Below are 12,900 nucleotides of genomic sequence, written 5' to 3'. Positions count from 1 at the left end.
TTGTGGCTTGCTGTTAATGTAATTCTGCAAATGAAGAACAAACCAGCAAACTGTTTCATCCTATTCCCATCTTAGTCTGTGTGTTACAATAATTGCTCGTGTGCCAAACACCAAGATAAAAAGAATTGCTGTGTTTTTGATTTGTCATTGCTTCATGTATGAAAATTACTTTCATTTGTAATTATCTGCACAATAGAAGCAGCGTGTGCATGGAGAAGCTTTTGAGAAGTGACAGCAGAATAATTAAATTCAAACCAGCTCTGTGCGTGTAGACTGAGGCATCAGGAGTACTTCTGTGCTGAAGCATTATCCACTTACAGAGTGGGCTCAGAGCAAAGAAGAGCAAATTTTGGATTCATTTTCCTGCACAAACAGCTCTCTGCTTCTTTCAGAACTAGGTAAAAAGTGCCTTTATCTCTTGCAAAGACAGATTTATGTTTGGGCCCATCAATAAAGGTTGTCAGCGGGCGCTGGAGGCATTACTGAGCCCTGTGCAGTGGTTTGTATGGCTCAGTCCTGGCTGGGAGAGGAGTGAATCTGTGTTCCCTGTTACAGGGATTCGCTGTGGTTGGGATGTTTTGTTTTCTTTTCCCTTTCCCCCTGCTTTCCCCTCCAATCCTGTGATCCACTTTTAAAAAGAAGCAGTCTTGGTTGTGCTGAGCTCAGCATTGCAACCGTTTGCGAAGATATTGCAATGAGAAGCAGCACTTTTCAGCTTACAGAGTGGGCTGTGTTAGGGAACACTCATTCTTTCCTGTCAGCTTGCTTTTGCTCTGGAGGTGTTGCCCATTGAGCAAACAAGGGGTGTCTCACCACGTCCTATCCATCCACACATATGCGTGGGAATGCTCTTTAGATAGCATCACCTTATTGAGGAATGGGCTGTGTTCTGTTTTGCTTACAGCACTGAGCCCAGTGCTGGGTGAGTATCAGTTACTGCTTTTATTTCTGTCAGGGCTCACACTGCTGTTGGGCATTTCCTGGAAAGAGGATTGTTGATGCCAGTTCTACCACCCTCTGATTCCCAGCGATGGGCTTCGTTTTGCATCTTTTCATACAATTTGATCTGCTTGTTTTGCTGTGTGCATCTGCTGTGTATTGTTTTGTTCATTGTTTCTCTGCTCTTATGCAGCAGACACTGTAAACCTGGAATTTAGCCACCCCTCTGCCTTTCCCTCCATGCAGGGCAACACAGAACAATGGAGAGATGGAAAAGGGAAACTTCAGACCTTTGGGTTTCCACCTCATCCCTTTCCTCCTGGTCTCTGTGTGCTACCAATCTCAGATGTGTGATCCTCAGACATGTCTCTCTGATTAGTTCTCATCTTGGAGCACTCACTTCTGTGTGTCTGAGCGGTGCTGTAAATTACAGTGATCTTTTACTTGTTTGTAGCTTTTTATCAGCTTCAGCATGGTTTTCCATCTCTGTAGGTGTTCCTGTAATGCCATCTCGTGGTAATCCTCGGGTTCTAAATGTCCCTTCCCCATGCTTGCCAAAGCTGATGAGTTGCCTTCACACTGTATAGAAGTGATTGCAGCTCTCTATTGATAGCTACACTTGTGTGCTTGTGAATCAGGGAAATAGCTGCCTCCTGCCATGGAGCACTAATGGTGGCATTGTGTCTGATCTTCTAAAGATGGTTTGTGTTCCACAGGGGCCCTCATGGCAGATGTCTGAGCTGAGTATTTTAGCTACAATACAATAGAAGTGCATAGCCCCTGTACGTAAGAACGGAGCAAACATTGCCTACATCAGAAGGAGAGTGATGGTGTTCTCATAGGTTTCACCAGCCAGTTATTTCTGTCGTTACTCCTTCCCATTACAGTGCATGTGTTTTTCTAAGTCCCGCATACAGAGAAACCATTCAGTGCTTTGAGACTGTTCTCTTGTGATTGTAGAAAGTGCAGGTGTGTGTTTGTGTATGAGGACTTGTAGGAGTTTCAGTTTCATCTTCGATTACTTGTGATTTGTATTAATTTTCCATCTTTCTGTGCCTTGGATAAGCCCCAAGGGCAAAAATGAGTCCAGCGAGTGATGCTTCTCTGTGGCTTGAGATCCTTTTGGTATCTGGGAATTAAGAACTGGGCATCTTGTGAATAAATACACAAATTTACTTTCTCTTTGCCTTTTCAGTGTACCCAACTCTTGCCCGGCCAGTCCACGCGGTGCTGGATCCTCAGGATATCGTTTTGTTCACAACATTACCTCGGATCTGCAGCTGGCAGCAGAGTATGCAGCAAAAGCAGCATCAGAACAGCAGGCAGATGCATCTGGCGGGGACAGCCCAAAGGTTCAGAGAAACATTACTTACCCAGCCGTGCTCATTGGGAAGCTTAAGACCTGGAAGTGTTGAGTGTAGTTAAATGGGTCTAAGAATATCCTCTGCCATGAGGGTGCTGTGTGTGTTATCCTCCAGGGTTTTGAGACCATGGCTTCAAAGCAGCAGCATCTTGTGCTAGATGATGAATCTGCTTGCTTTGGCTGTCTGAAATGCATGCAAGCCATTCATTAAAAGGGTTGAGCAGGAATACTTTGTCTTGCTTGTTTGATAAATCAAGAACCCATATAGAGGAGCATTAGAATTCAGTCTTGATTTCTCCTTTTAATTAATGGTATTTTGCAAAACACATCTGAGGAAAAGTGAAGCAGGGGGAGAAACTGGATCCTTGCTATGAGAAATGTGCAGTCAGATTTCAAAACAAACACATGCCTGTCAAACAAGCATTAAACGAGGAGAGCAGCAATGAAATTTAGATTGAAAAATAACTGAGTTAAATTGATAACTTTTCATGTTGGTGAGCTGATCTTCAGATCAAAGTTAAAGGTGTAGATTCAAAACCACCTCATTTGAGATCGGGTGGAGCAGCACAACACTAGATGACGACTTGTATATTTGATTCTCCCTTGAGACAAGAAAGGCTGTTGTTGATGGACTAATGTAGGAACACGAGATCTGCAAATGAATTAAAGTTCCTAGAATGAAACTAAACCTGCTAGAGATAGAAGGAACAGAATTAAGTTTCATATTGGGCTTGTTGCTAGGAGGGGAGCTGGTTAGCATACTTGCATGAGGCTGGCAAAGCTTTAGTTGTAGCTGAGTGGGATTGAAGGCTTCAATTTCATGAACACTGAGAGCAGTGAATGTGTCCTACACCCTGTAACTCTTTGCTTCCAATTACTCATCCTTGTTCTGTTCCTTGTGCCAATATAAGCACATCACAAATCCAGTGGAGAATGGAGGCAGGTTAAAGTTACCCTTTTTGTGTGTGTTGGGGAGGTTGGAGGGTGCAGGATGCCAAGATACCTTGATCTGGTTTAGTCCTCTAGTTCTGTTTGTACACAGATACTTGTGCTGTGGTGGGAGGGTGAAAGAGATGATGCTTTTAATTGCCCATCCTTGTGCTCTTTTTGCATCTGTGAAACTACTGCCGAACGTGCTTTTATTGCTTGGGGTTGTTGATGAATTCTAGTGTAGGAAATAACTAAACTTTCATATTTTTTCTTAGGATGAGTCCAAGCCACCCTACTCTTATGCTCAGCTAATTGTGCAGGCTATATCTTCAGCACCAGACAGGCAATTAACACTAAGTGGAATCTATGCCCACATTACCAAGCATTATCCATACTACAGGACTGCTGACAAAGGCTGGCAGGTGAGTTCTTGATATGACAAGTTTTTAAACTACTTTGACAGGTCTTATCTGCTTTGAAATACATTTAATAAAGTTTTGGGGCACTGAGAATGGAGCTGCTTTGACTGTTCCCAGAATGAATTTGTGTAACATAAGCTAGCTAATTTGCTTGTGGGCAATTATCTTTTGTAAATACTTTCTAGGGTGATGTAGTGTTACCAGTGGGTTGTTTTCTGAAACGATTTTGATTCCAATCATCTGTCTTTCACTTTTGTTTGTTTCTTTATTTTTCCATGTCCTTACTCTCAGTAACACCCTTGCCCAGATAGTTACTTGTGTCTTTCTCTGGAGTGATCTGTCCAAACAAATGCCCAAACACTGAAATCCTGTTTTTAAATCGTATTACGACCTTAAATCATCACAGGTGTTTTCTTTTCCCACTTTATTCTACTGCATTGCCTAAATCAGAGTTTCCGGGGTTTGAATCTCAGAATAGGAACTTGGAAAGCACAGGTTCAAAGCTCCTCATGTGGTATGAAAGGAAATCTGACCAGCTTCGCAGGAGAGCTTGCATGTAGTTAACACATGCTAAATCAGACTTAAATGTTCAACTTGAGGGCTGCTTTCAAAGTCTCAGAAACCACAGCTCCACCTGCTTTCAGGCTTGTTCTTGGCATCACACCTCTGAAATGGGTGTTGTCATTTGAATATAACACACCAATGCAGCTGGAAAGATTCTTGCAGCTGCTGATTTCATTGTGTTCTGCTGGCAAGAGCAGCACGGCTTGGTGCTCTTGGAGTACATTTGGAATTGATAAGTTCAGCCTCCCTGGCTTTTCCCCACAGCTCTAATTAATTGTGGTATTCACTTCCTGCCTTAACCTGCTCAGCAGAGCTGTGCTCCTTGAAGCAGTTGCTGCATCCTGCCTTAAAGACAGCTGCATTTCAGAAGAGGGTGAAGTTGCCTTTTTCTAGCTGACCAGTACCACTCTAAGGCTTTTCTTGTGAGGGGCTTGTCTAAGGCAACTGCAAAAGCTCCTGTTCTGTCATGAAAGTGGAAGAGAAAAGAGCTTATGAATACTTGGGCTTGCTGAGCCTTTCCCTGGTCCAAAAGGCAATGTTAAACCTGCTCAGGTGGGCTTTGTCAATGACAAGGATAATTAGTCCTGCCAACATCTGGAGAGCTTATGATGCTGGACTAGTGCTGCATCAATAATGGATTCTTCTCAGATAGCTGTCTGGCCTACATTACAATTACCATGAGATGCAGTGTCCTTTAGGGCATGTTTGGGCATCCCAGTGATCGTTTGCAGGTAAGCAGTTAGCACAAGCTCAAACAGTTTCTTCGTCTTGCCTTGCATACAACCTGCCTTGAGAGAATTCTGATGTGGTTTGCACTGCTTTCCCCCTGCCTCAGCAAAAGCTCTGCTTTCATTCTTTTCCATAGCAAAGCTACTGTACTTGCTGACTCCAGGTATATTCAAGTGATTGTGTAGTACTGAGCAAACCCATGTTTCTGTATGGCTACCAGGAGCTCCGTGTCTCACTAATTTCCCCAGGTTTTCTCTTGCATTTCTCCTGTGATTTCGGAGCTCCGTGGGTTAAGTGACTTGTTTCTATCTTCAACACTGTTTCGGGCAGCATAGATCTTATTTTTCCAAGTTGTGTGGCAAAGTCAGTTTGCCTTTGTTACCGGCTTCCTCACGGTGAAATAATCACCTCATTCTTGTGCTTCCTGCAGAATTCCATTCGGCACAACCTCTCCTTGAACCGTTACTTTATTAAAGTCCCACGCTCCCAGGAGGAACCTGGAAAGGGCTCCTTTTGGCGGATTGACCCCGCCTCTGAAGCTAAACTTGTAGAGCAAGCATTTAGGAAAAGAAGGCAAAGAGGAGTGTCCTGCTTCCGAACACCTTTTGGGCCTCTCTCTTCCAGGTAACACCACTGCCCTCTAATAATCTCCATGCTGAACTCATTACAAAGAGAACAACCAACCTTCTCCTGAAGTACAGTGAGCAAACTTGAATTCTGCTTATAGCTTTTGGAATGGTAATATAATTCAGTAGTCCTGGGGCATAATCTGAAAATTGTTCTGACTTTAAGTGTTTAAAAAAAAAACAAAAACTGAACCTAAGTACAAATGCACCAAATAACGTATCTGCTTTGGTAGCTTTTCAAAGAAATTCAAAACAGTAAATGTTTCCAGATGCCAGTCTTTTAATTTTGGGAAAGCTGTGTTTATATGTGGATTAGATCACAGTGGGAATAACTTTTGTGGTATTTAAAGCTCTCTCTTATAGGGAACATCATGCTGACTGTGGCTTTAAGCAGTGGGGGCTGTTCTGTGTAAGTGCTCCAGCCAGTGGTGGGGCTGCTGAGAGAAGCTGTGTGCAGCAACAGCTTTCTCTGCGCCCTGTCCCTGTGGGCTTAATGCAGTGTAGCTCTAGCTGGAGCAGCATCGTGTAGCACTCCTCCTCACATTCCTTCTGTCTAAGATGGAGGAAAACAAGGAGAGATTTTTCAGCTGATTAGCAGATCCGTGTTTGAGTTCCTTATGCATTTAGTGGCCATTTGGGACCCGAAGTGGGAACAAAGTGGTTGAGAAAGGAGTAGCAACAGCTCAGCTGAGTGCATATGGGTCTGGCCACTTGCATCTACTGTGCATTTTTCTCCTACTCTCTCAAGCACTGACAAACATCCTTTGAGAATGGCCTGAAACTGCAAAACTGGTCTGAATGTGAGGCACATTCAGCTTCTCTGCCAGCAGTTAGTACTGAAACGGTAACCATACTCTGAAGTGTCCAGTTGCCTTCAGCCAGGAATAATGTGACTGTATTTGGTGCTAGAGTGTTAGTGGGGTTACTGTGCGCCTTTCAGCTTTTCCCAGCAAGACTACAGTGGATAAGTAACGTGGGAGAATAGCTATCTTTCTTCTGATGGAGACAAAGCTTGGTCTCTGCTGCTGTCTTGTGGTCAAAATACGTCTACACCTGCCAACACTGTGTTCTGGTGTTCCAGGAGTGCTCCAGCCTCCCCAACTCACCCTGGCCTGCTGTCCCCTCACTCTAGTGGCCTACAGACTCCAGAGTGCCTGTCAAGGGAAGGCTCACCCATTCCACACGATCACGACTTTGGGTCAAAATTAGCCTCAGTTCCGGAGTATCGGTATTCACAGAGTGCACCTGGTGAGTAGCTCTTGTTTCACAGCAGGTGACTTTCCACTGTGCTGAGTGCTATGCTGGGAACGCTGCAGGAATGTTCCTGCCAGTCTGTTGGAGGAGGATTTAAGTCTTGGACTTTGTTAGAGACTGGTGGCGCATGTGCAACTTCTAATTAGCCTTTGTACGAAGGGGCAGGAGGTAAAGGAATGTATAGAAACACATGAGCAAACCTTAATCTACGTGTCTCTAAGGAACTCATAGCAGAGTAGCCATGGCAGTGCATAGCTGACTCAGTAATTTTCAAGGCTTCATGGTAAGGTCATCTTGCCTGTGCAGAGCTCCACGATGCTGTGGCCAGAGCCTTGATAATAGCTCGTCAGCTGTAATTGGCCTTGGTGTTCCTGTTGAAGTTAGTTGGAAGGCAAAGCTCATTATGTAAAGCCTCATGTTTGGGGGTCTATCATGTTATTTGTTCACAAAGCAGTGCTAAAATGTCAATTTTGGTCTTTGTATGTTAGTAAATAAAAGACTGGAGGTGACGTTTTCAAAACTTTTTTTTTTTACCTACTCTCACATCTTGCCTCTGTTGAAGGATTAAATACTGCAGATACAGGAAGTGTACAGGTAGAACATGTAGAAGCTTTTTTCCATGTTTTTTAACGTCTTCTATTTATGCGTGTTTCTGTTTTCTCTTTAGGATCTCCAGTCAGTGCCCAGCCAGTGATTATGGCTGTTCCTCCTCCTCGGCCATCTACTCTGGTGGCAAAACCAGTTGCATACATGCCAGCATCAATAGTGACTTCTCAACAGCCTTCGTGTCATGCAATTCACGTCGTTCAACAAGCTCCCACTGTTACAATGGTTCGAGTTGTCACCTCCTCTGCAAACTCTGCAAACGGATACATCCTCACAAATCAGGGCACAGCAGGAGGAGCTCATGAAGCTGCAGGAGCAGTGTTGGACTTAGCTGGTGACCACCGAGGTAGCTTGTCACTTCTCTTGCTACTTCACTAATAAATCAAGCAGGCTTGGAGTGTGGGGGAGAATCAGACATCAGTTTCACTCACTGGGTGCTTAGCCCTTAATAAAAGGTGCTTGTCTAGATAAACTTGAGTAGGAGTTCGTCAGGCTGATGTTTCCACCACTGAGCAGGAGTACTGTGTTCCCTTGTCATCTTTGGAGAGCAAATCTAACAGGCTGTGAAGATTGAAAAAACATGAAGTGCTTTAAATATTTGTTAGCCCCTGTATCGATATTATGCGTGTGTAATATTCCTCTGGGCATGGCATGGAAATGTATGCTGCTTGATGGCATGAGAGATGGGCTGAAGCTTCAGGATGGCCTCGTCAGTAAATGGCAGTGTTTCTATTCTGCCAGCTCAGTTTCCTAGTGGAAAGCATGTACTTCTGGAACTTGTAGGTGGTACATCATGAAAGCAACTTTCAAATACCAGTTACAACAAAGGCCTCCTCCACAGCAGTACCAGGATCATTGGCTTTTTTGTTTTAGCACTGGATATTATGTTTGAATTTCATTCACATTCTCTGGAAATTCCGATCTATATCCTGTTCATGTTGCTGAAGCACAGTTGCAGCTGCCTGTCACCTGCTCCCTTCTTTCATTCACTAGTTCTTGCTGTCGTTTGTTCTTTCCCTATTTGTCCATTTTATTTCCACTTGTAACCTCTTCCTTCCTAATCCCCAAGCTTTCCTTGCCTTTTCTGCTCTTGCTTCCAGTCATTCTTTCTGCAACTCTCTGCTTAATGCTTATGGTCCATCTGATTTACAGTCCTGATTTTTTTTTTGGCTGGGTGGCTTATGCTGTTTAAAAAAAAAAAAGTTCTTAATATATTTAGAGTAATTATGCATAACTTAATGTTTTCAAATATTCATCCCTGGCTTCTGATAAGCTTCAAAAAGAGCATTTCAGAGGGACTGATATGCCCTGTTCTTATGTCCCTGTTTGCAGTGGGCAGGTAAGTGAGTCATTACCTTCTCAGAGCTGACTACATGGTATGAGGCAACCCACAGAAAATGTGTATATAGAGCCTGATCTTGCCTAAAGCAATTCTCACAGGGTTAGGCCTCCAGGAATCCCGAGCTCCTTGGAGCCCAAATATGTTACTATTGTGACTAAGCTGAAAACCTGTGAAGCAGTGCTTTCCATTTCCACCGTATAAACATTATAAGACACATCAAAGGCAAGTGACTTTGTGGTGCTGAGGTATTTAAACATTTGTAAGCCCAGGGTTTGTATTACTGCGACAGCGTTAATGAGAAGAAAGCCTGCTCCTAGGCCAGCTGGGTGCTAAATAATTGCTGTCTGTTCTGCTCTCCAAGCAGGTATGGATGAAAAGCCAACGATCGCGTTTGCCACAATACCCACCGCCAGCCGTGTTATTCAGACAGTTGCCAGCCAAATGGCACAGGGTGTTCCAGGACAGACCGTCACGATCCTTCAGCAGGCAGCTCCAGTGACCATTGGGCAGCATCAGCTCCCCGTGCGGGCGGTCACCCAGAACGGCAAGCATGCTGTCCCCACCAACAGCATCACCGGCGGTGCTTATGGTAGGCTTTGTTTTGATTGCTCTCCAAGCTTTGCAGTTCAGTTGTGAAGCGAGGAGGTCTTTCCCTTCTCAGTTACGCAAGTTATTCCACGTGGTCGGTGCCAAAGGTTATAAATTTGGCAACTTCTGTGGTTGTAAATGTCAGCCATAGATACAGTCTGCCTGTGTTTGCTCAGGTCTCCTTGATGGATAAGTTTTGCTACCTAATTCTGTTTCAGGGAAGTCCAATTTCTCTTTGCCCTTGCCGATGCACGTATTGCTACTTACCCTTTTGGGGGTTCCTAGTTGAAAGTGTTAGTGATTCTTTCATTAAGCCTCTGCTTTTTCATTTATTTTCCTCTGACAAATAGCCTTTGCTTTCAGCATGCCAAATAATAAAATTTCAGCGGTGCTCTTTAGATCTTGTGAAATATGGCTCCATAGAGCATTAAGAAAATAACATACTTTCCCTTCTTCGGGTCTTAGAGACTGGGAGAAATAAGATGCATTTCATCAGGTGAATGAATGTAGGGCTGTTTGTATACAGGATGTGTTGTAGTCATTTGTCAACCCTGATTTTTAAAATTTCTTGCTAGCTGTGTCTTGGCAGTTTCTTTTTGTGCTTGCTCAGCACCTCAGGTTTTGTGCAGTTAAGGATGATGACTGAGGATGGTAGCATCCAGGCTTCTTGCTGCCCCTGTCAATGAGATGCTAAGTATCTCTGCTGGCCCAAGCTGATGCTTACAGGGAGTTGGAAATGAAGGGCACTGGTGAAGTTTTGATGACCTCTTTAAAGCAGAATAGGAATCTCCTACGGAATTTTCTAAGGCAGAAAGCGTGGCTTGCACTTGGAATTGCCAGAATCTTATTGGAGCAATGAGAAATTAATAGCAATAAGATTTTTATGCAGCAAAGATTACATAAAGCAGGTGGCAGTTCTTGCTACCCTGCAGTAGTGTTGTATAATGTAGAGTCAGTTTTTATTTTGCATTTATGTCAAGATATTCTGATCTCAGCACGTTATTTTTCTAGCTCTCTCATTATGATAGAAGTATTCCAGTTGTGTCTAAGGGTTTAGGTTTTTTGTAATACATAGAGAGTTTTCTAGTTAACAAAATGGAGCCTCAATCTCTTGACTCATCTGTACAAAGTCAGCTTCTCTTCAGCTGCAGGGCTTGGGTACTTTGTCAGTCACTAAATTGTAGTCTCTGCCCACATCCTTATCCTATTTCTCTCTTTCATCCTCTTGATACTGTGTAGCTTTCTTCCCATGCCTTGGCAGAAATCTCTGGGTTTTGAGGACCTTTGTTCTGTTTCCTTTGTTTATTTATCTTAAGGCTTCTTTTTGATGCACGTAGCAGTGAGCGCACCATAATGTTCTGTTATTCCATCCTTTACAAGTCAGTCTGCAGGGCAGAGGATGTGCTGTCTCCTGAGTCCCCTTTGGCTGCTTTTCTTATTGATGCAGAGTCCAAAACCTGCGTTTGTTTTGTTTTCCAAGTGGTGATGTGTGCCAAAGGCAGTGTGTGAGCACACTCTTTGTCTGGAACTAGGAATTGTAGACGTTTTTATGCAGAGCTGCTATTTATATAGTCTTTTTTTTTCTCACCACTTTTATTAATGGGAGGATAGGAGACTTTAGTCAGTACTGTAGTACAATATAGGGTAGCCAGCAATTCCAAAGTTTGGATTCCAGTTCTAGTGGGAACACATTAGATTGTTTGGTGTAAGCTGTAAAACCTTCCTGCCCCTTTGACGAGCAGGACATCAATGCAGTCAATATTTGGATTGTAATCCAGTGTCCCAGCAGACTGGTTGCTCTTACTGTGCAAGCTCTGCCCCAGCTGTCTTTTTGGCAGTCTCAGATGGGATAAGGAGAACCCTCAATACCAGAAGTGCAACACTCATGTTGTAGCTTGCAAGAAGGTATGATTTTAGGTAGCTAGAGAACTGTCTCTCCAAGAGGTGTGCTGTGATTCTGGCAGAGAATTGATTTTCTGGAGGTGGATATTCCAGTGTTAATGCTGTGTTTGACAATGGAGTGGAAGAAAAAACAAAAAGGAAGTTCACTGTTGAAAGAGGTTATTACCAGTTTGGTGAACTTGCATAAAACTGGGATTGTTGTGGGGGGAAAGAGAAACGAGGCCAACAAGCCTTACAAAATGGTTTGGAGCACAGTTTGAATGCGTGCCGAGGTGCTGCATCTGACTGTGGTGGTTTTGTTTTCTGGAATGACAAACACTTGCGTTGTTTACCACATTGATTCTCTTTTCTTTCACTTCCCAGCTCTTACAAATCCTTTGCAGCTTCTCGCAGCCCAGGCCAGCTCATCCACTCCTGTTGTAGTCAGCCGGGTATGTGAGACAGGGACTGAAGAGACAGCAGCAGCCTCCTCCAGTGAACCTGAAGTCAAAAGACCCCGGATAGAAGAGTCCAGCGGAGCAGTCCAGGCCCCGACTGGAGTCATCACATCTACAGTGCCACAAGGACAGGCAACCAGTGAATGAAGAACCGGTGGGAGGAGCTGGAGTGGTGTGGGGTGGGCATGGGATGGCAGCAGCCCCTAACGCAGCTTTGAAAGAAAACAAACCACAGCTGTAACAGCTCTAAACATAGCAAACAGAGCTCTTTTTAAAGGCAGGTTTTTTTTAAAATGGGAGGTCAACAGCTGTTAGAATCACAAGGTGCCAAAAAGACAAGAATGGAAAACCCCTCCCGAGCACCCGTACCTGGAACTCTGTTCTGTCTTTACCTATGGGATATTTTTTCCTTTTTTTTTCTTCTTTGTTTTTTAAAGATTCCAAAAAAAAAAAAAAAAGAAAAAAAAAATACAGACAACTGATTGTATGACTGCTGGGATTTTTTTTTTTTAACTGTATTTTCCCCTTTTGGCTCCAAGGGGATGGGATTTGCAGTTCAGCATCTAAAGGAATGTAACACAAATACATTCTGCTCCCTGGAAATGCCTTAATACTGCGCTTCTCCGAGCTTTGAAATGTAGGACCATTTTTAAAAGGCCAGCTAAGGCAGTCAAATACTGAAAAATGAGTGCAGTATCTCACAACAACAGCATTAAAGAAACATGGTACCAATCTTAAAGAAAAAGGCAGATTAATTTTTTTTCTAAAACAGAAAAAAATCTGAGTATTAATGAATGTTTATTTATGAGGAGATTCAGGAGGAAGAGTTGCAGAGCTCAACCTCCTGGATTTCCAGATGCAATTTCTCTCCATTTCCTCTGAGGGAGAATGAAATGACAGAGGAACTGTGTTAATTTGGTTCCTGTAAAGATATTAAAAGGTTTTGTACCTTCAGTGACTTCTTACAGTTATTCATCACTTGCTTTGGACAACATCCCAAGTATCTTAATGCCTGAGGATTGTGTGGGGAAGGGTGTCTCAGAGGTTGTATGTGTTTTTGGTATTATTTTTGTGATCACATACTGTGCTCTCCAGCACCAGGGTCTATTCAAATTAGCACTGCACATCAAAGATATCAAAGCCACTGGTCCCCATAAACCTAAGAAAATGTTGCCTGGTCTCCTGCACTGAAGTGATCTGC

General features: G+C 43.5%; 1 protein-coding gene across 1 annotated transcript in view; it reads left to right on the top strand.

Annotated features, from left to right (window-relative positions):
- The window catches only part of FOXK1 (forkhead box K1), a 42,347-nt gene extending 29,694 nt beyond the window's left edge, over nucleotides 1-12,653 (top strand). The window contains exons 3-9 of the mRNA XM_052679567.1: nucleotides 2,135-2,291; nucleotides 3,508-3,654; nucleotides 5,375-5,568; nucleotides 6,652-6,818; nucleotides 7,492-7,776; nucleotides 9,137-9,361; nucleotides 11,626-12,653. Coding sequence (XP_052535527.1) covers nucleotides 2,135-2,291; nucleotides 3,508-3,654; nucleotides 5,375-5,568; nucleotides 6,652-6,818; nucleotides 7,492-7,776; nucleotides 9,137-9,361; nucleotides 11,626-11,846 — 1,396 coding nt within the window. The 3' untranslated portion in view covers nucleotides 11,847-12,653. The remainder of the gene's footprint in view (nucleotides 1-2,134; nucleotides 2,292-3,507; nucleotides 3,655-5,374; nucleotides 5,569-6,651; nucleotides 6,819-7,491; nucleotides 7,777-9,136; nucleotides 9,362-11,625) is intronic.
- The last annotated feature ends 247 nt before the right edge of the window (nucleotides 12,654-12,900 follow it).

The sequence above is a fragment of the Tympanuchus pallidicinctus genome, unplaced genomic scaffold (assembly GCF_026119805.1).
Source record: "Tympanuchus pallidicinctus isolate F22 unplaced genomic scaffold, pur_lepc_1.0 scaffold18, whole genome shotgun sequence".
Taxonomy (NCBI): domain Eukaryota; kingdom Metazoa; phylum Chordata; class Aves; order Galliformes; family Phasianidae; genus Tympanuchus; species Tympanuchus pallidicinctus.
The sequence above is the reverse complement of the archived record's forward strand: the minus strand, read 5'-3'. Positions and strand labels throughout refer to the sequence as shown.